The sequence below is a fragment of the Diaphorina citri genome, unplaced genomic scaffold, assembly GCF_000475195.1.
Source record: "Diaphorina citri unplaced genomic scaffold, Diaci psyllid genome assembly version 1.1 scaffold815, whole genome shotgun sequence".
NCBI lineage: Eukaryota > Metazoa > Arthropoda > Insecta > Hemiptera > Psyllidae > Diaphorina > Diaphorina citri.
The window spans coordinates 22,201-43,971 of record NW_007378247.1 but is presented as its reverse complement, the minus strand read 5'-3'; the positions used below and the strand labels follow the sequence as shown (position 1 = coordinate 43,971).

At 36.9% G+C, this 21,771-nt stretch overlaps 2 protein-coding genes and 1 long non-coding RNA gene across 3 annotated transcripts; 2 read left to right on the top strand and 1 right to left on the bottom strand.

Moving 5' to 3' along the window:
• Positions 1-1,880: 1,880 nt before the first annotated feature.
• Positions 1,881-17,736, bottom strand: LOC103512254 (mediator of RNA polymerase II transcription subunit 27). Its single transcript, XM_026825775.1, has 8 exons — positions 17,403-17,736; positions 16,813-16,957; positions 16,618-16,637; positions 15,663-15,807; positions 6,666-6,787; positions 4,305-4,402; positions 3,169-3,254; positions 1,881-2,462 (listed from the first exon to the last, which is right to left on the bottom strand). The coding sequence occupies exons 1-8, from the start codon at positions 17,582-17,584 to the stop codon at positions 2,328-2,330; spliced, it is 933 nt and encodes a 310-aa protein (XP_026681576.1). The 5' UTR covers positions 17,585-17,736; the 3' UTR covers positions 1,881-2,327.
• LOC103512250 (RNA 3'-terminal phosphate cyclase-like) lies at positions 8,663-12,197 on the top strand. The gene is made up of 5 exons (XM_026825777.1): positions 8,663-8,793; positions 8,876-9,117; positions 10,732-10,949; positions 11,347-11,462; positions 11,841-12,197. Exons 2-5 carry the CDS (start codon positions 8,918-8,920, stop codon positions 12,180-12,182), a joined length of 876 nt encoding a protein of 291 aa, XP_026681578.1. The 5' UTR covers positions 8,663-8,793; positions 8,876-8,917; the 3' UTR covers positions 12,183-12,197.
• A 2,709-nt stretch (positions 17,737-20,445) lies between the features above and the next one.
• On the top strand, positions 20,446-21,354 carry LOC113468680. Its single transcript, XR_003392344.1, has 2 exons — positions 20,446-20,999; positions 21,123-21,354. It is a non-coding gene; the product is annotated as an uncharacterized LOC113468680 (long non-coding RNA).
• Positions 21,355-21,771: the final 417 nt, after the last annotated feature.

Below are 21,771 nucleotides of genomic sequence, written 5' to 3'. Positions count from 1 at the left end.
CCGAGTGGTAGCAGAGCAAATCGGGCCACAGATTCCCGACACAAATTAGTTTATAATCGTTTTCAAAGAATAAAAGTATTTCTATTCATAGACATTGAACATATTACTAATTCTTTTCATTGTGTATTCCTCTGTGTTTTTAAACATACTATCTTAACAAATTTATCTTGGTGATTTTACCACACATTGACCGTTACGGGCAACGCCCGTCATATTCCCGGGTCATACCGGGTGGTAGCAGAGCAAATCGGGCCACAGAATCCCGACACAAATCTTTCTGGTAGCAGAGCGTGGTTTTGGTATCCACTGAACCATGGAGCTATATAGGATCAGCAATCTCACACATGCACAATACTGGATACCTAGTGGACGTCAAGTGGTAAAACAGACACTTAAAAAATGTCTAATTTGTACTAAGCACCGAGTAGGTACTTATAAATTACCTGACTTTCCTCCCTTACAGAATACGCGACTAACGAGAAATCTTGCATTTAACTATGTGGGCGTGGATTTTTTCGGAGGTTTCCCCATCAAGAATGACAAGAAAAACATCTCAGTCTGGGTTGTCATTTTCGTTTGTTTTGTAACGACCCTAGAATTGTGATGAGCGATTCTAGAGGCAATAACTGATGCGAACCTATCTATTTATGCTATCAGAAGATATCGGGTTTATTTTCTATGCTGATACTGTTATATTTCAACATTGACTGAATAATTGGGGACTTTAGGGTGTCAGTTTCCCTCATGTTTGGCGTTTCAAACAGTATTTCATTATTATACCTCAGTCTGTTGTTTGGAACTCTGAGTTTTAATTGGTCCAGGATGTAAGGACTTTGTATTTTGTCTTTGAACACCTTTTGAAAGTTGAGCTGTTCAACAAGGAGGTTATACGGGATGTAAGTTGGGTATAGGGGATAGAATCCGTTTTCTTTTTTAAATAAAAATCGAACGAAACATTTCTGTACTTTCTCAATAGATTTCTTGCCTTTTTTCGAGGTCGGTGTCCAGATTATTGCACCGTATTCTAATAGTGATCTGACATGAGATAGATAAAGGGTTATTACAGCATCAATATCTTTGATGGACTTCGAGTACCTAATTATAATACCTAATCTCATGTAGGCCTTTTTTTTCCTTTTTTTAACCATCACATAATATAACTATGAGTGTGGCACACTCTAATGAGATAATATTGTGCGATGACGCCAAGCAGGTTCTTATGCAGATATTAGTATTAGTATAAACAGTGTTTTATGGGTTATTACAGCATCAATATCTTTGATGGACTTCGAGTACCTAATTATAATACCTAATCTCATGTAGGCCTTTTTTTTCCTTTTTTTTTAACCATCACATAATATAACTATGACAGGGAACCAATTCATACAAACCTTTTTCCAACCGGAACCAACTAATACGTTTTTTCCCAGTTGGGAACCAACTCGTACTCAGCCGCTTTATCATCACCTCAACTAATGCTAGAATGTTTATAAGAGGCTTTAATATTATTAGTATTTACTGTACAGACTTTTAAAATCTTATCCAAGTGAAACCAATAAAATTTACTACCTGTATAGTGTAGGCACTGGCTAGTTCTGTAAAACATATTTATAAATAAAAAATATATCTATTTGTATTGTTATAACATTAAAAATATATTGTGTCGCTTTATTTTGTAACTCAAGACTCATAATCATTATACTTACTATACCTTCACCCCTTAAGGTTTCACAACGGAGTCCCGACCCTAGCCTAGCTTAGCAATACTTTAGAAATAGAAAGTTAAAAGAAAAAAAACGAGTATTTCACTGCCAAAATCAAATCATGAATTATTTGTGGTAGAGCAAAGACCTTCTTCACAATCGTTGTGGGTTTCATAGTGTAACTCAAGACTCATAATCATTATACTTACTATACCTTCACCCCTTAAGGTTTCACAACGGAGTCCCGACCCTAGCCTAGCTTAGCTTAGCAATACTTTAGAAATAGAAAGTTAAAAGAAAAAAACGAGTATTTCACTGCCAAAATCAAATCATTAATTATTTGTGGTAGAGCAAAGAGCTTCTTCACAATTTTATTGTTGTGGGTTTCATAGCATTATCAAGTGCCTCCTGAGCCTCCCTTACTACATAATAATAATAATAATAATAATTTTATTATCACTTATCAATCTTTTTACACTGGTCATGCCGCCACTGGTCGCTACTCAATTGCCTTCACAAGGCTGAGTGCACCCTGCAATCCATGCACAGAGCCAAAAAACTTCGACCCCACCGGGAAACGAACCCAGTAAGGATCGAGGGTTGGATAATCTACCAGCGGTAGGTTCAATGTTTACATTCATCATGGTAAGGGTCGAGAGTTCGATAATCTCGCCAGGTAGGGGGGTAATTGTTGAGCAGATAGTTGTTACATCGTTTGCATGGGTCTGAGAATACCGTGTTGAAACTATGCAGCCATGTCTGAGAAAACAAAACATGAACAGTTTATTAGTGCTAGGTCAGGGGTTCGAACAGTTTATTAGTGCTAGGTCAGGGGTTCGAACAGTTTATTAGTGCTAGGACTGCTAGGTCAGGGGTTCGAATCCCGTCCGGAGTGAACTTTATCCCAGACAGTGTTATTTTATTCTAACTTACCATGAAGGATTGTTGTTGTTGTTGTTGTTGTTGTTGTTGTTGTTTTAGCGGCTTTAGCTTTCGCCGAAGGGCAATAGCAGGATACAAGGGGTTCGAACAGTTTATTAGTGCTAGGACTGCTAGGTCAGGGGTTCGAATCCCGTCCGGAGTGAACTTTATCCCAGACAGTGTTATCTTATTCTAACTTACCATGAAGGATTGTTGTTGTTGTTGTTGTTGTTGTTGTTGTTGTTTTAGCGGCTTTAGCTTTCGCCGAAGGGCAATAGCAGGATACAGAAAAGATATCTTTTTGTATATCTACTATACACCGGGGTGATGGTCTCTAGCTCTAGCCATGTTAAATTGGCTGGCTCTTCCTGAACCGCAGTCAACCATCGTGAGGACTTGTGCTTGGTCTTTAAAAGCAGAGAGAACCCTTTGAAATGCTGCCAGCTAGCTAGGCTGGTTCGGGTTAGCTGTTCTCCTTCCTGTTTATAGTCCCACAGCCAGACGCTAGTCTTCTCTCTGTTTAAAGTCTCCTAGACAGACTTACCATGAAGGATCGCACTGCCAGCTCGGGCAACGCAGGGGAATAGAAATGCAACATGGCCGAGTGAATGTTAAATTGGCTGGCTCTTCCTGAACCGCAGTCAACCATCGTGAGGACTTGTGCTTGGTCTTTAAAAGCAGAGAGAACCCTTTGAAATGCTACCAGCTAGCTAGGCTGGTTCGGGTTAGCTGTTCTCCTCCCTGTTTATAGTCCCACAGCCAGACGCTAGTCTTCTCTCTGTTTAAAGTCCCCCTAGCAGACAGTCTTCTCTCTGTTTAAAGTCCCCTAGCCAGACAGAAAAGGTTGAGTCTGGTTCCCTGGTCGACCAAATCAAATTAGCAGCGTTTCTACATATAACAATAACATAGGACTTGTATGTCCAATGTAGATTCATTTTGTGTCGCCAAATCCCGTCTTCTTTGTGTTATTATATCACAACTTTGGTGCTCACTGCAGCATTGTAGGATTTTCCCAATATCTCGATAATCCTAACTCCTAACATCCAATGTTCACCTACCATGCTGACACCGGTCGCTATGCGCATTTATATGCCATAGCTACTCATTTTCCTCACGAGGCTGAGTGGGCCCCGCAACATCCAGTCACGGAATCAATCATTTGCATGATACAAATTTCTTGACCCCGCCGGGAATCGAACCCGGGTCTCCCGCGTGCAAGGCAAGTGCAGTGACCACTACGCCATGAGAGCTGACTATATCGGGAAAAGTAAAGAAACTAATTATACAGGGGGAGACCAAAACTGAGGTGAAGAGATGAGGTTGAGGAAGAAGGGAGGAGGCATTGGATAGAATAGAATAGAATATACCTTGTTTGTACTACCAGCATAGGACTGAAAAGTCCCTTTACTCTCGCAGTCTAAACAAGGTCTTATATATTTGATAGGTAATAAGATTACATTGTATGGAAAAATAATCAAGACCTGTTTAAACTAAAAAAAAAAAACATGGGTATATGGAGGGTATGGAGGGGGAGGATAGGAGGGTATGGAGGGGGAGGATAGGAGGGTATGGAGGGGGAGGATAGGAGGGTATGAAGGGATAGGATAAAGAAGGGTAACCCCAAATAAAATTGGGAAAAGGTGCAGTAGAAGGAGAAGAAGATTGTAAACGAGATGCAACTTACATGTAACACAGCATTACTGGCGAATGGTCGAGACACTGTAACGCTCATATCTTGATATAATCTGTCTATGGAGGCTATCATAGTATCCACCGTCCTGCAATCAAATATATACCGGTAAGTCACTTATAATGCCAGCACTGCCGGCCACTCACGCTCAGACTGTCTGGGAGACCTCAATCCTAACATCCAATGTTTACCTACCATGCTGACACCGGTCGCTATGCGCATTTATATGCCATAGCTACTCATTTTCCTCACGAGGCTAAGTGGGCCCCGCAACATCCAGTCACGGAATCAATACTTTGCAGATACAAATTTCTTGACCCCGCCGGGAATCGAACCCGGGTCTCCCGCGTGCAAGGCGAGTGCAGTGACCACTACGCCAACTTGACCCCGCCGGGAATCGAACCCGGGTCTCCCGCGTGCAAGGCAAGTGCAGTGACCACTACGCCATGGGAGCTGACTATATCGGGAAAAGTAAAGAAACTAATTATACAGGGGGAGATCAAAACTGAGGTGAAGAGATGAGGTTGAGGAAGAAGGGATGAGGCATTGGATAGAACAGAATATAATATACCTTGTTTGTACTACCAGCATAAGACTGAAAAGTCCCTTTACTCTCGCAGTCTAAACAAGGTCTTATATATTTGATAGGTAATAAGATTACATTTTATGGAAAAATAATCAAGACCTGTTTAAATTAAAAAAAAAAAAACATGGGTATATGGAGGGTATGGAGGGGGAGGAGAGGAGGGTATGGAGGGGGAGGATAGGAGGGTATGGAGGGGGAGGATAGGAGGGTATGAAGGGGTAGGATAAAGAAGGGTAACACCAAATAAAATTGGGAAAAGGTGCAGTAGAAGGAGAAGAAGAAGAAGATTTTAAACAAGATGTAAGTAACTTACATGTAACACAGCATTACTGGCGAATGGTCGAGACACTGTAACGTTCATATCTTGATATAATCTGTCTATGGAGGCTATCATAGTATCCACCGTCCTGCAATCAAATATATACCGGTAAGTCACTTCTAATGCCAGCACGCTCAGACCGTCTGGAAGACCTCACACGCTCACACTGTCTGGAAGACCTCACACGCTCAGACTGTCTGGGAGACCTCACGTTCAGACCGGTATATTTGAGCGTGTGAGTGCCCGTGTCTGGAAGACCTCACACGCTCAGACTGTCTGGAAGACCTCACACGCTCAGACTGTCTGGAAGACCTCACACGCTCAGACTGTCTGGGAGACCTCACACGCTCACACTGTCTGGAAGACCTCACACGTTCAGACTGTCTGGAAGACCTCACGTTCAGACCGGTATATTTGAGCGTGAGTGCCCAGCATCGGCATAAGAAACGGTAGGTTATAGGTAACACTTTGTGACTTCAGAGAAACCTCGATTATTTCAACTAATTGGGATGAAAGGTGGTTGAAATGATCGCGGTCCCGTATAAAACAATGAAAAGAGGGCAAAATTTAGATACAAAAGAACAAAATGGGGATTAAGAAATAACCTTTTGAAATTAAACGTATAAAACAATGAAAAGAGGGCAAAATTTAGATACAAAAGAACAAAATGGGGATTAAGAAATAACCTTTTGAAATTAAACAAAAAAAACATGTCTTCGACACCGTTTTCTTCGTCATTAGTCTCGTCAATTTGAAGACTTTCAATGATCTCTTCCTCTAATAAGATAGGATATCCTTTGAAAGATGGAAAAAAACTGATTATAGAGTTGAATTATTGGTTAGGTTTGTATTAAACATCCTATGTATTAGCATTATTCTTACCGTTTATATGTATGATTATGGATACTTTTAACGATAAAGGTAGGTATCCATATTTCCATAATCATATAAAAGGTAAGAAATAATGTTTAGAGTTGAAATAGGTAATTGAGTTTCTACTGTATTTTATTATTATGTATTATCAATATGAATAATGTGCTTTCAATGATCTCTTCCTCTAATAAGATAGGATATCCTTTGAAAGATGGAAAAAACTGATTATAGAGTTGAATTATTGGTTAGGTTTATATTAAACATCCTATGTGTTAGCATTATTCTTACCGTTTATATGTATGATTATTTATTATGGATACTTTTAACGATAAAGGTAGGTATCCATATTTCCATAATCATATAAGAGGTAAGGAATAATGTTTAGAGTTGAAATAGGTAATTGAGGTTCTACTGTATTTTATTATTATGTATTATCAATATGAATAATGTAGATGCATAAGGAGTAAGAATAACTAAAAATTTCACGATTCTAAGCAATGTACAGACAAATCTACAATTTTATTTATATAGATTATCAATATGAATAGTGTGCAGGTTCTGAGTACAACTTACTGTGGAGGAACATTGTGTGTGCTGGTGAGTACTCTTCTCTTCTTCTGACTTTGAGACAGGTAAGATCTCTTGAGTGAGTTTTGACTAAGAACTGCCCAGGCGAGATTACTATACTCATGCACCTGACAAACAAAATAAAATACTATAATTTAGAATAGAATGGACTTTTTTTATCCTCCCGAATGGTGATTTTGAATTATGTATATGCATACCAGGGTTTATGTACTAGGTACATTATCGAGATTACAAGACATAATAAAAAAAACTTGATAATAATGAATAAGTTTGAAGTTCGTAAATAAATGGAAAAAACCAACTGTCGACGTCGCATGTCGCTCTCTGCCTTAGTAGGAGAAAATATTCTCGGTAATTCAATCCAGAATCATGAAGCAAAAGTCAAAGCTTTGACTGACTTTGGATTAATCTGTCTAATTTGTCCGTGCTAAAAGAGTGGGTAAGGTAAAAGTATTAAAACCATAGAAAAAGTAATGGTTAGCATGTTTGTTTTTGTGACGAAATCTGATAAGACATTCATTGTTAGTTGAGCACATAGACGCGTTGGTGTAACAGTGGTATAATTGTCAATCTAATTATTTTTAAAACTCTTTGTTTTCATAAATAACATACAATATAAATATAATACCTACAGTGTACAGAACAAAACTGCTAAAATCGAATTAATTACCTACTAAACCATAATAAATCAAATAAATAAGACAGGTAAGATCTCTTGAGTGAGTTTTGACTAAGAACTGCCCAGGCGAGATTACTATACTCATGCACCTGACAAACAAAATAAAATAGGTACTATAATTTAGAATAGAGTGGACTTTTTTATCCTCCCGAATGGTGATTTTGAACTATGTATATGCATACCAGGGTTTATGTACTAGGTACATTATCGAGATTACAAGACAATAAAAAAAAAAAAACTTGATAATAATGAATAAGTTTGAAGTTCGTAAATAAATGGAAAAAACCAACTGTCGATGTCGCCCTCTGCCTTGGTAGGAGACAGTGGCGTAGCGTCCATGTAGGGCGTGTATGGCGGCCATACACTCAAAATTTACTCAAATACCCTTAAGTATTGACTTTAAATATTTATGAAGAAGCATGTGCATGACTTATGTAGTAATGTGCATGGTGATGGAAATTAGTGCCCTACACGCCTTACACTAGACTTTAGACCACGCTACGCCACTGGTAGGAGAAAATATTCTCGGGAATTCAATCCAGAATCATGAAGCAAAAATCAAAGCTTTGACTGACTTTGGATTAATCAGTCTAATTTGTCCGTGCTAAAAGAGTGGGTAAGGTAAAGGGATTAAAACCATAGAAAAAGTAATGGTTAGCATGTTTGTTTTTGTGACGAAATCTGATAAGACATTCATTGTTAGTTGAGCACATAGACGCGTTGGTGTAACAGTGGTATAATAAAATTGTCAATCTAATTATTTTTAAAACTCTTTGTTTTCATAAATAACATAAATAAGAATATAAATATAATACCTACAGTGTACAGAACAAAACTGCTAAAATCGAATTAATTACCTACTAAACCATTAAAAGAAATAATAAATAAAATAATTCAGGAAAGGGCTTTATGAAACTCTTTGCTTTGTTTTCATAAATAACATACAATATAAATATAATACCTACAGTGTACAGAACAAAACTGCTAAAATCGAATTAATCACCTACTAAACCTTTAAAAGAAATAATAAATAAAATAATTCAGGAAAGGGCTTTATCGAAACCCGTAATTTTAGATATCATACATAATATCCCAAGTGATCATGTGACTGAGCTTGGTATTGTGACTATTGTATTGAGGCCCAGGCCAGGTTCCGAATAATCATCGAATAGTAATTTTAGATATCATACATAATATCCCAAGTGATCATGTGACTGAGCTTGGTATTGTGACTATTGTATTGAGGCCCAGGCCAGGTTCTATCCATGGATAACGCTGTTCAAGAGTTTATCCTGGCGAGAAAACATTACATTTTAATAAAAGCTAACTGGGATCCAAATATCAAGAAGGACCCATCCCTAATTTGTCGGTAATATACGTCCAACAAGAAGAGGTACAGGCTTACAGAGAAAACATTTCAGTAAGACCTCTGTGGAAGGACCCATCCCTAATTTGTCGGTAATATACGTCCAACAAGAAGAGGTACAGGCTTACAGAGAAAACATTTCAGTAAGACCTCTGTCCACAGATCACCCATATTCCACAGTGAATTCACACCATGGAAAACATCACCTACATTTGTCTAGCAGTATACTGGATGGTCATGGTAGATGTACTCGGCACAACCATTGATTCATCCCGTATGATCAGTATCGATGGAAGTGCTTACGAGGGCGGGGGTCAGCTGGTACGAGTTGCCGTGGTGTTTAGTAGTATACTCAACAAACCAGTACATATCTATAATATACGAAAATACAGGTACCTACTATTTATAATATACTCAACAAACCAGTACATACCTATCTATAATGTACGAAAATACAGGTACCTACTATTTATAATATACGAAAATACAGGTACTTACTATTTATAATATACGAAAATACAGGTACTTACTATTTATAATATACTCAACAAATCTATAATATACGAAATATACGAATAATATACGAAATATCTATAATATACGAAAATACAGGTACTTACTATTTATAATATACTCAACAAACCAGTACATATCTATAATGTACGAAAATAGAGGTATGTACCTAATTGACTAAAACTAAACAATACTCCAAGAGAACATCTTTAACAGGAAATCACTCTTTTTCATAAAAAAATCACGTTTTCCTGTTAGAAATCAATTTTTCTATAAGAAATCACTTTTTTGCATCGAAAATTACTATTCCCAGAAGAAATCACGTACATATCTATAATATACGAAAATACAGGTACTTACTATTTATAATATACTCAACAAACCAGTACATATCTATAATGTACGAAAATACAGGTATTTACCTAATTGACTAAAACTAAACAATACTCCAAGAGAACATCTTTAACAGGAAATCACTCTTTTTCATAAAAAATCACTTTTTCCTGTTAGAAATCAATTTTTCTATAAGAAATCACTTTTTAACATAGAAAATTACTATTTCCAGAAGAAATCACTTTTTTAGTATCTCCTTAGATCTTAAATTAATTTATTTTATTTGTAGAATTTTTGTTTTTGTTGATAATATTACAACGAATCAAAGGAAAGGTTGTAATTTTAAGATCCATAACTTACGTTACAGAGATTTATGAGTTGTTTACTAGGGTAAATATATTCTTTATTTGTTCGAAATTTTACGAATGCCTACCTCGAAATTATGTTTTATTATTTATTTTTTTTTTTTACCTCTGATCTACATATCTGGAGATGGTCTATGAATATGGAATAGAATAGAATATACCTTGTTTATATTACCAGCATAGGACTGAAAAATCCTTTTACTCTCGCAGTCTAAACAAGGTCTTATATATTTGATTAGTAATAACATTACATTTTATGGAACAATAATCAAGACCTGTTTAAATTAAAAAAAAAAAAAAACAAAAAACAAGTTAAGATTGACATTAACATACATAAGACATTTAGGGACAACAAACAATTCTACACATGCCTTCACTCACACATATTGCCATACACATCTCAACTCACGTACATACATACCACTGCACATGCTCACCATCACCAGACACACTATACCATCCCTACACAACACCACCACGTACACACACATATCACAACACTAACACACACACACTCACACACACACACCACATGTTTATGGCTCAGACCCGTACTTTAGTACTAGGAAGGGTAGGACCAAGGATGTAGGAAGGGAGAAGGATAGGAAGTAGAAAAGGGAAGTTAGAGGTTGGAGAATAAGCCTTCGCTGACTGCTTCAAGAAGGGAAGCTTTGAATGCCAGAAAGGAGAGAGAGTTTAGCTTTAATATAAATATTTCAAGCTTTAATATAGAATATAAATATTTCAAGTGCAGGAAATCAGAATATGACGTGAAATTCCATGATTGTTTCGCAGGAAAGCTCCAGGATTGCAAGCAGAACACATAGCAGCTGTAGAGTTAGCACGTGAGATGTGTAAGGCTGATGTCAGACATCTTGTCAAAGATTCGCAAGAATTAACATTCTCGCCTCGCACCAATCTCACACATGATGAATACGATGGTGATACTAAGGGACAAGGCGCTGTTACACTACTCATGCAAGTAGCGCTACCCCTCGCCATGTTTAGTTCAGGTAACAAGTCTCGCTACTTGTCATGTAATAACTACTCATGCAAGTAGCGCTACCCCTCGCCATGTTTAGTTCAGGTAACAAGTCTCGCTACTTGTCATGTAATAACTACTCATGCAAGTAGCGCTACCCCTCGCCATGTTTAGTTCAGGTAACACTACCCATTACTTGTCATGCACGACATGTAATAACTACTCATGCAAGTAGCGCTTCCTGTCACCATGTTTAGTTCAGGTAACTCTACGCATAAACATGAAAACTGTAAAACTAACTTGACATGGCGAAGCAATTCAGTAATAAAACCTTCAACTCTCGAGTATTTTACTCGAAATAAAATCAAAACATTCCACCCAATATAAAATCAGAATACGACCTTACAAGAAATCTCTACTCTGCCCAGGTATCACTCAATTTTCACTCAAAGGATCTACCAATTCATATGACTCGCCCTCATTGGATTTCTTCATCAACGCCTGGGATCCTTTGACGTTTAAATTCTTCGGCACCAACATGGAGGTAACTTGATAGTAAATTTAGTAAACTATACAATTCACTCAGCATGTAGGTAACTTGATAGTAAATTCAGTAAACTATACAATTCACTCAGCATGTAGGTAACTTGATAGTAAATTCAGTAAACTGTACAATTCACTCATAAACAGCATGGAGGCAACTTGATAGTTCTGTTTACCTTGATGGGTCTGTGGTATCAACACTGTGGTCAACAATTTACTATCAAGTTCTGATATCAGTAAACTGTACAACTTCCTCGTAGTCCCCCAACGGTGCCTGATATTTGACCAGTGAATCTCCTCTATATTATGTGTATACATACATAGGTATTACTACTTACTTTCCGTGTCTGGATCACCAAAAATGTCATTTTGATTACAGATACGAGATATTCGTCGTGGGTTTTATCCGAAAGGCCGCGGTCATGTTTACCTGGAAGTTTATCCTGTACAGTATCTTCGTGCTATGGAACTCACTGAGTTTGAGGATATTGTCACTGCATGGGGTCGTGCATTGTGTACCAGGGAAACCAACTTCCAACACATACAAACAATGGGGGACATAGCAGAGGAATATCTACTCGCCAATCATCGTGAAGTCTACAACAAGCTGGACATCATAAGGGAACAACTCAAACCATACGAGGCGTATGGGAATGGTAGTGCCTTCTACCTATTTGCTGAAACCACATCGCGCGCTATACTTACTACAGGTAAACGTTAGAGGTTCTCAATATAACAAATAACAATGTATTCTCATAGTAGATCAATGACTTTTTAGCCCGTCCTTCCTTTATTATTACAATAGTAATAAAAAGGTAGTCGTCAGTCTGTCTATCCCCATAGGACTTATCCAAACCTAAATGTATTCTCATAGTAGATCAATGACTTTTTAGCCCGTCCTTCCTTTATTATTACAATAGTAATAAAAAGGTAGTCGTCAGTCTGTCACTCTGTCTATCGACCTATATATCAAATTAAAGTGGTGCAAATTTTGTGCGGAGAACCAAAAAGCCTAAAAACCCAAAAAAATGTTTTTTCGGGGATTTTTTTTCCACATTTTCTCACACAAATGAGCTCTGATCTTATGTCTGAAAATGTATGCTACTATGTAAAAAAAAGATATAAAACTAAATACTAATCATCATAGAACAATCTAGCTAAGCTACATTTTTAGTTGTTAACATGGTAGGTTGGTAGGTACCTTTGGTACCTCCCCGAGATTTTATACTCTCATTGATGACACAATACATCTACATTATTATGTAATTACAAATTGTGTGTTAGGTAACATTTATGGTATACTTGTATAGTAGTATGATGATGATCATCTTCCGGGAAGGAGTTTCCCTTGTGCACCAATTGATTCTCAGAGTTGTGTTTTTTCTTCTTCTTGTTTCCTTGATTTGCTTTTCACAAAAAATATTTTTTTTCTTCTTTCAAGTAGGCAGGTAGGTAATTTTACATTTTAACATGCTTGGATTGCTTAGCATCATATTCACACATAAGATCTGTTGATGAGTCTATTCTCGAATCCTATTCCATCACACTCAATAATATGTGTCCCATCCTTGTTGTCCACAATATTGAATCTAGCATGAGACATGGTCTCGGCCACATGTATTGCTGTCTTGGTGTGTAACGTTATGTTGCCGGTCTTAATACGAGACTTGCCTCTGGCCAGTGCCATGAGTATGATCAGCTGATCCTGCATGTAATTGTCTACACACACACGGGACTTGAGCAGCTGGGAAAACTCTTTGGCTACAGCCAGTGCAGTCTCATTGATCCCACGATACTTTTGTGTTGTGAGCCCTGGAAATAGAAAAATAACAAAAGCCATGGCAAATGAGTCTGCTTAGAAGCAGCAATAGCACTTTGACTGTATGCGTACAATGGTTCATCAACGTTGTGTGTGTTTGGTACTTACACAAGTTACCTGTTTCAGGAAAAAAAAGTTAAAATTCCTGTGATAAAAGCAAAAGCCTCATATGAACTTGGCATTTGAAGGATAACAAGCTGGGCCCGTCCCTCCGGGAATTTTTCAGCCCGTAGTTTATTTGATCGTGATTAGAGAAAATCAGTACCTATATACCTACCTGATTTGTTTAATATTCAGTTTACTATTATTCTTGATTTGTTTTTTTCATTTTACTTTCATGTACTTAATGATTTAAGCTCATCAACAGATCTTATGTGTGAATATGATGCTAAGCAATCCAAGCATGTTAAAATGTAAAATTACCTACCTGCCTACTTGAAAGAAAAAAAATATTTTTTTTGTGAAAAGCAAATCAAGGAAACAAGAAGAAGAAAAAACACAACTCTGAGAATCAATTGGTGCACAAAACTCCTTCCTGGAAGAGGATCATCATCATACTACTATACAAGTATACCATAAATGTTACCTAACACACAATTTGTAATTACATATGTAGATGTATTGTATCATCAATGAGAGTATAAAATCTCGGGGAGGTACCAAAGGTACCTACCATGTTAACAACTAAAAATGTAGGTAGCTTAGCTAGATTGTTCTATGATGATTAGTATTTAGTTTTATATCTTTTTTTTACATAGTAGCATACATTTTCAGACAGGACAGACATGAATTCACTTCAAGTTCTACTTGTCACATGTCTCCAATAAGTTCACACACATTTAGGGGGAAAAAGTTAAAAGTAAGGACAACACTATAAATGTATAGTCATATGTTAAGTTTATATGTTACAGTTAAAGCTGATTCTTGAGTTACCAAAGTGCCCAGTTAGAGTTGACTATAACTAGTTACTAGAGTTGACTATAACTAGTTATAGTCAACTCTAACTGGGCATTTTGGTGAAAGTTGATTCTAAAAATAAAATCAATATTTTTAATCAACTAGTCAACTCTAAATGGGCATTAGGGTGAAAGTTGATTCTAAAAATAAAATCAATATTTTTAATCAACTTTTACTAGAGATAGTTGACTCTAACCTCTAACTAGGTGGAGTATACTCTTCCTAATTCTACACATGCCTTCACTCACACATATTGCCATACACATCTCAACTCACGTACATACATACCACTGCACATGCTCACCATCACCAGACACACTATACCATCCCTACACAACACCACCACGTACACACACATATCACAACACTAACACACACACACTCACACACACACACCACATGTTTATGGCTCAGACCCGTACTTTAGTACTAGGAAGGGTAGGACCAAGGATTAGGGAAGGGAGAAGGATGAATCAACTAGTCAACTCTAACTGGGCATTTTGGTGAAAGTTGATTCTAAAAATAAAATCAATATTTTTAATCAACTAGTCAACTCTAACTGGGCATTAAGGTGAAAGGTGATTCTAAAAATAAAATCAATATTTTTTTTAATCAACTTTTACTAGAGATAGTTGACTCTAACAACCTCTAACTAGGTGGAGTATACTCTTCCCGATGCCAGTTAGTGAAACTTCATTATTTCTCAATTTAAGATTTTTAATCAACTTTTACTAGCCAATTAGCGAAAGTTGATTATTTTTCAACAATTTGATCACCATTTTCCTCAGTTGTTGAGGACGCTCTCTTTATCTGGAGGACGATGGTTTGAGTCCAGCAATAGGCAATACTTGAATTTAAAATAAGTAGTATTGTTTCTTGTTATATTAAGTAGGGTAAAATTATGGAGGTATGTACTTACCTACAAGAAAAGAAGAACACTTTTTCCATCGGCAAATTAAAAACAAGGCCGTAGGTGTAAGAAGGTTTATTTTAAAATAAAAGTTGTTTATTTGTTGCCACATGGCAAGGAACTATGTCATTTGGAGTTCTTCTTACAAAAGCACTTGTTATAAGTACACTTCGTCGGGCAGGAGCACCTGAAAAAGCCTTGACTTGGAATAAAATGAAAACAAAGAGATGTGCACACTGCATGCATCTTACCAGCACCTTATCTGTAGCTGGCGCTGGATAGAATCAACTCTCACTAGTGAAAGTTGATTATATTTTCCCCTCAATCAACGTTCACTAAGAGGGGTTAGTTAGAGTTGACTCTAACTAGTGAGAGTTGATTATATATTTTTCAAATGAACTTTCACTGTTTATTTTAGTAATAGTCAACTCTAACTAGTTATAGTCAACTCTAACTGAGACTCAGCTTTAACTGTAACATATATACTGATATTTCAATAGTGGGGGGAAACATACCTTGTCTGTCCACTTATAACTCTGTACCAGAGGTTCATACAGGGCTAATCGGTCTAGTGTGCTCTCTTGAGTCAAATGTTGTGAGTTGTATAATGGCATAGGACCAGGTGGAGGTGCAAGTGTTGCTACAGCTTGTTCCAGTTCTCTGAAAACAACATGAAGCATACAATGTCCAAAATTGGAATTTAAACCAATAGATGTCCCAGTTTCCAATGGATGAATGATGTTAAGCAATACTATGAGGAGTTGGTATCTGGATAGATGACAAGCTGGGCAACCAAGTGCTCCTGGGCTTTTCCAACCCACTCAATCTAATTATGATTACATGGGTAGTTTGTCAAGAAATGAAGGGTAAAAAAACCCTAATCTACAATTCTTTTCTCTTCACTTTCAAGAGATAACACTTCTGTTGTTACAATTCCCAGTGCTAGTTCAGAAACCACACCAATGAAAAATATCTAAAAAAAAAGGAGCTCTCACAAATGAGCAGTGACCAGTGTTATTATAGGGTTAGGTTAAACACAAAAAGGAGCTTTATATTTTTAATTGTTGTGGTTTCTAAATAATTACTCAATTCTCTAAAAAAAAGAACAATCTGATTGTGGCCCTGGCCCATAGAGGGAGCTGTAACTATGGAGGTTTCCCATCCCATAATCATTTAACATTGCCTACATTTACAAACATTGAATCATACAATGGGATCCTAACCATAGTACAGTCGAACCTATCTAAGTGGGAATCTAAGGGACAGGCAATTTTTTCCCACTTATCCAGGTTACCCAGTTAAAAAGTGTCCCACTTAGAGAGGTTGCCATATTCCTATTCCCACTTATAGAGGTAAATGTGAACACTGGTTTGGAGGAAGAGGAATATGCTATGCTTTCCTACTAATTCCCACTTACAGAGGTCCACAGAAGGCTCCAGACCTAGGAAAATGGTAACCTTTCCCACTTACAGAGGTTCCAGACCAAGTATCTAGAAAAAGTAACAGAAATTCCTTTCTTCAAAAACAGTGGTCTAATCTATTGTTATCCATACATATATATTTCCCATAGATAAGATTTATAAGATTGTAATAGTCAACTCTAACTGAGACTCAGCTTTAACTGTAACATATATACTGATATTTGAATAGTGGGGGGAAACATACCTTGTCTGTCCACTTGTAACTCTGTACCAGAGGTTCATACAGGGCTAACCGGTCTAGTGTGCTCTCTTGAGTCAAATGTTGTGAGTTGTATAATGGCATAGGACCAGGTGGAGGTGCGAGTGTTGCTACAGCTTGTTCCAGTTCTCTGAAAACAACATGAAGCGTACAATGTCCAAAATTGGAATTTAAAGCAATAGATGTCCCAGTTTCCAATGGATGAATGATGTTAAGCAATACTATGAGGGGTTGGTATCTGGATAGATGACAAGCTGGGCAACCAAGTGCTCCTGGGCTTTTCCAACCAACTCAATCTAATTATGATTACATGGGTAGTTTGTCAAGAAATGAAGGGTAAAAAACCCTAATCTACAATTCTTTTCTCTTCACTTTCAAGAGATAACACTTCTGTTGTTACAATTCCCAGTGCTAGTTCAGAAACCACACCAGTGAAAATTGTCTGGTACCTTTCTTTTTAAATAAAAAAAAAAAAAAAAAAAAAAAAAATGAAGGGACCACATTTTTTTCCCAGTTATCCTGGTTTCTTACTTTGACAGGTTCAACTGTACATAGATAAGGCTTCAAGTACCTACCTCATGTGAACAAACAAGTTTGTAATAAGATCCTGGAGTTCAAGCAAGAACTTATTAGCAGCAGTCTGATGATCTTCCCCATGGTCCATGCGCATCCCGTCACTCAATGTTCCGAACAAATTATTCATACTGAGACGAAGTAACTTAACAGAGTGCAATGCTACGGCCATTGTTTGCTCCATGACGAAAATGTCAACTACTCAATGGATAGGTAAAAAAAAACTTCAGCTTTCAGTTGAATTAGCACAATAAACATAAAACTTCCATTTAAATTTAAATATTCAGCAAATTACAAATTTACAAAATAAATGCAAATTTCAGCAAATGCCAAATATTGTAAAATTTCTTTTAAAAGTACAAAATATTTTTAAAAATTCGCGGGTCAACTCTTAAGCGGTAAAATCGTAGGCGTATTTTTTTTTTTTTTTTGCTAATAAAACGAATAAAACAAATAATTTTTTAACCAAATATTTTTTTTTCTTCAGTTTATTCGATTTATTTTACAAATACCTACCTATTTTTTCAAATATTTCGAATAGGATGTTTTTAGTCCCTTTCCTTTATTATTACAAATAGAATAAAAAGGTATAAGGGACGGACTATTGTATTCGCTTCGGTGTCTGTCACTCGCTCGGTCGGTCGGTCTGTCGGTCGTAGGGAGAACGGGCTCTAGTCTTGATTTTAAATCATTACATGAAAGTAAAATTAAAAAATCAAATCAAGAATAATAATAAACTGAATATTAAACAAATTAGGTAGGTACATAGGTATTCTTTAACCACGATCGAATAAACTACGGGCTAAAAAATTCCCGGAGGGACGGACCCAACTTGTTATTTATTTGTCCGCCATGTTTTATTTGGTGATTTTTTTTTTCATTTATTATTCTTGAAATTTGAAATCTTGAAACTTGAATAGCCGCGTCAATACTTGTGTGAGATACAAATCAATTAATTACATTGTGACTTTCGACATCTAAAGTAATGGAGTTTACAGATAATGATAATTGGTCCCCCGAGATTAATTCACTACAAATTACTGTGGTATTTATACCTAGGTAGCTAACACTAGGTAGCTATGTAGAGTAGATAGGTAAGGAGGGAGGTATCTAGTCACGCTCCGTAATGAAAATAATAATGATTACAATGATTTTAATTCTAACAATGATATTTACCGTACACCTAATAATTAACGTAAAGTAATGGAGTTTACAGATAATGATAATTGGTCCCCCGAGATTAATTCACTACAAATTACTGTGGTATTTATACCTAGGTAGCTAATAGTCATGGAGCAGGAAAAATGAGGACCAACGGAATTTTTCTTTTTCTTCTACGACTTCTAGATCGCGAGATAAATCGATTTAAAAAATGCCGGTAAATCGTGAAAAGTCATGGAGCAGGAAAAATGAGGACCAACGGAATTTTTCTTTTTCTTCTACTACTTCTAGATACCGAGATAAATCGATTTAAAAAATGCCGGTAAATCGTGAACATTGACGTCACGGCATACGCTCCCGTAGGCGATGACGTCACATCAAATGTCCCGAGCAAAGCTCCCTCGCAGGCAACACAATAATCTGTTTAGGCGCAAGGCGCATACATTTCTGCGCAGTTCTTTCTGGTCCTCCTCCTCCTCCACCGCTAGCGGACTTGCATAGTGGCGCTACCTAACGGACGAATCAAATGTCCCGAGCAAAGCTCCCTCGCAGGCAACACAATAATCTGTTTAGGCGCAAGGCGCATACATTTCTGCGCAGTTCTTTCTGCTCCTCCTCCTCCACCGCTAGCGGACTTGCATAGTGGCGCTACCTAACGGACGAAAAAAAACAACTGCGTAAAGTCTGACGTCACACATATTTGAACTTTTTCATTAGAACGGAAAATAAAAATTGCACTTTCGACCTTCAGATTTGGATTTTTCCCAACTTTTTACATGGGAATCGACCATTATTTTATTTTTACCCATTAGAATGAACAGAAGATGAGGGTCTATCTCCACCACCAACCGAAGGTTTTCCCGTTTCCCGATTTCTCCTATTCTGAGCAGATCCAAGCTGCTGAGGACATAAAGACCGGTGGTGTTTTCCCACAATTTTACAATAATAACAATATATTCTGTTCTTCTTTGGACATTCCCTGAAGAAATGATTTTTACTCAGGCAAATGTAACTGAGGTCAAAACTCCGAAAAAATAACTGTAAAAGGTCGAAAATTCAATTTTTATAATGAAAAAGTTCAAAGATTTGTTAAATAAAAATTGCACTTTCGACCTTCAGATTTGGATTTTTCCCAACTTTTTACATGGGAATCGACCATTATTTTATTTTTACCCATTTGCAATTGCTCCATTGTTAATCTTCTTTTATAACAAACTAGTGTTTGACCCGTCCTTTGTACGGGACCACCACACGCACAAAAACACACACCCCCACACACACCACACCCACCTCACACATCCCATCACACCACACCCATCACACACCCACCACCACACACCATATCCACCACCACACCCATCCCACCACACACACACACACCCATCACACCTACCCACCCTTTCTTTCCGATCTGTCAGGTTAGAATATTTCGTGCAGCTGTCCGAGTAGTGGCTACCGTCACAATAGGTACATAGATAAGAATAAGTACGATTATCAACAGTATTATTAGTGTCAGGAATATTAGTATTATTGATCAGTAGCTTATTTGTATACAATCTGGGATTCTGGAAAGGAGCAGAATTATCAGGTGTAAGATTAGACAGTTTACGAGGTTCAGAATTATAAGGTATGTCGCGAATTCTCGCGAGTTCGTGATATTTTTTTTGGCCAGTTTCAGGACACATTTCAGATTTTTCAATTCAGATTTTCACAGATTTTTTCACTCGGACATTCTTAATTCGTCGGAACATTTTATTATTTTGGACATTTTTGGTGTGTATCTCTTACAGTTATTAAAACCTACTTATATTATTACTATTTTTTGCAATACTACTACGGATTTTTTATTTCTTTTCGCCCTTTTTTTACACCTAACTGTGGGGAAATTCCTTGAAGTCTGTGATCAAGAGAAATCAATCATGTTTATTTGTAGTTTCACCCCATTTGTCTGCCTCTGCCTATCATACTATTAATGATTATTTATTGATGAATCAGTAAGCTTCTGTATTTGAACTCAAATAAATAAATTTTCTAATGCACACTTGATTACTCTGTCCAGTTTGTATAGAGATACATTGTTTTATAAATGGTAACTAAACTTGATCTTTGTCAGCCTAGTTAGCTTTAAAGGAATAAAAGCTAGAACGACTGCCTTGTAAGTGCTAGGTCGCGGGTTTGTTTCCCGCCGGGGGCGGACTTATCCTAAACCGATTATGTTTAAATCATAGCTGTGATTAGTTAATAATTAAAGGTGATGAGAATAATTTTATTATTTACGTCAGTAACGCGCGAGAGCTAATTCAAACACGGTACTAATCTTCTCTATGTTTTTTTGGTTATTTCCGAGAACATATTTCACAAAATTGGCATGTACATATCTAGTAGGTGCTTGGGTAACTGCATTGACATTGACAAACTTTATACTCTAAGAGTATTAGGTAGCTGTTTCCAAAGCCTTTCCGAGAACATATTTCACAAAATTGGCATGTACATATCTAGTAGGTGCTTGGGTAACTGCATTGACATTGACAAACTTTATACTCTTCCTCTAAGAGTATTAGGTAGCTGTTTCCAAAGCGTTCAAGTTGTTTTTTACATGAACTATTAAATTTGTATTTTTATATTCTGAACATAAAGAAGTTTCAAATTCCAATATTCAATTTGTGGTCATATTTATTTATGTACTAACCTATTACACTGTAGTTAGTTAGTTTATTAGTTATGTTGTTGTTGTAGCGACGCCTCCTTTTGTCACAAGTCCTCCACGTCCGTGTCCTCATCCAGTAGACCCAGGAATGTAATTCCAATATTCAATTTGTGGTCATATTTATTTATGTACTAACCTATTACACTGTAGTTAGTTAGTTTATTAGTTATGTTGTTGTTGTTGTAGCGACGCCTCCTTTTGTCACAAGTCCTCCACGTCCGTGTCCTCATCCAGTAGACCCAGGAATGTTGACGCCTCCCTTGGATGGGTCCATACGTCCAATTAGTTATACGTTACCTAAGTTTTATATTTAACTTAAAGTTTCATTAACATTAATACCTATGGTGGATTTCACCAATGACTTGATGAGAGATTTCACTAATGGGAGAATTTTCAATTATCCAAAAAAGAGGTTTTAATGATCCAAACAGGAGTTCTTAAAAACTCCAAATTTTTGGGACACTGAAAACTCCTTTTTGGATATTTAAAAACTCCCTTTTGGA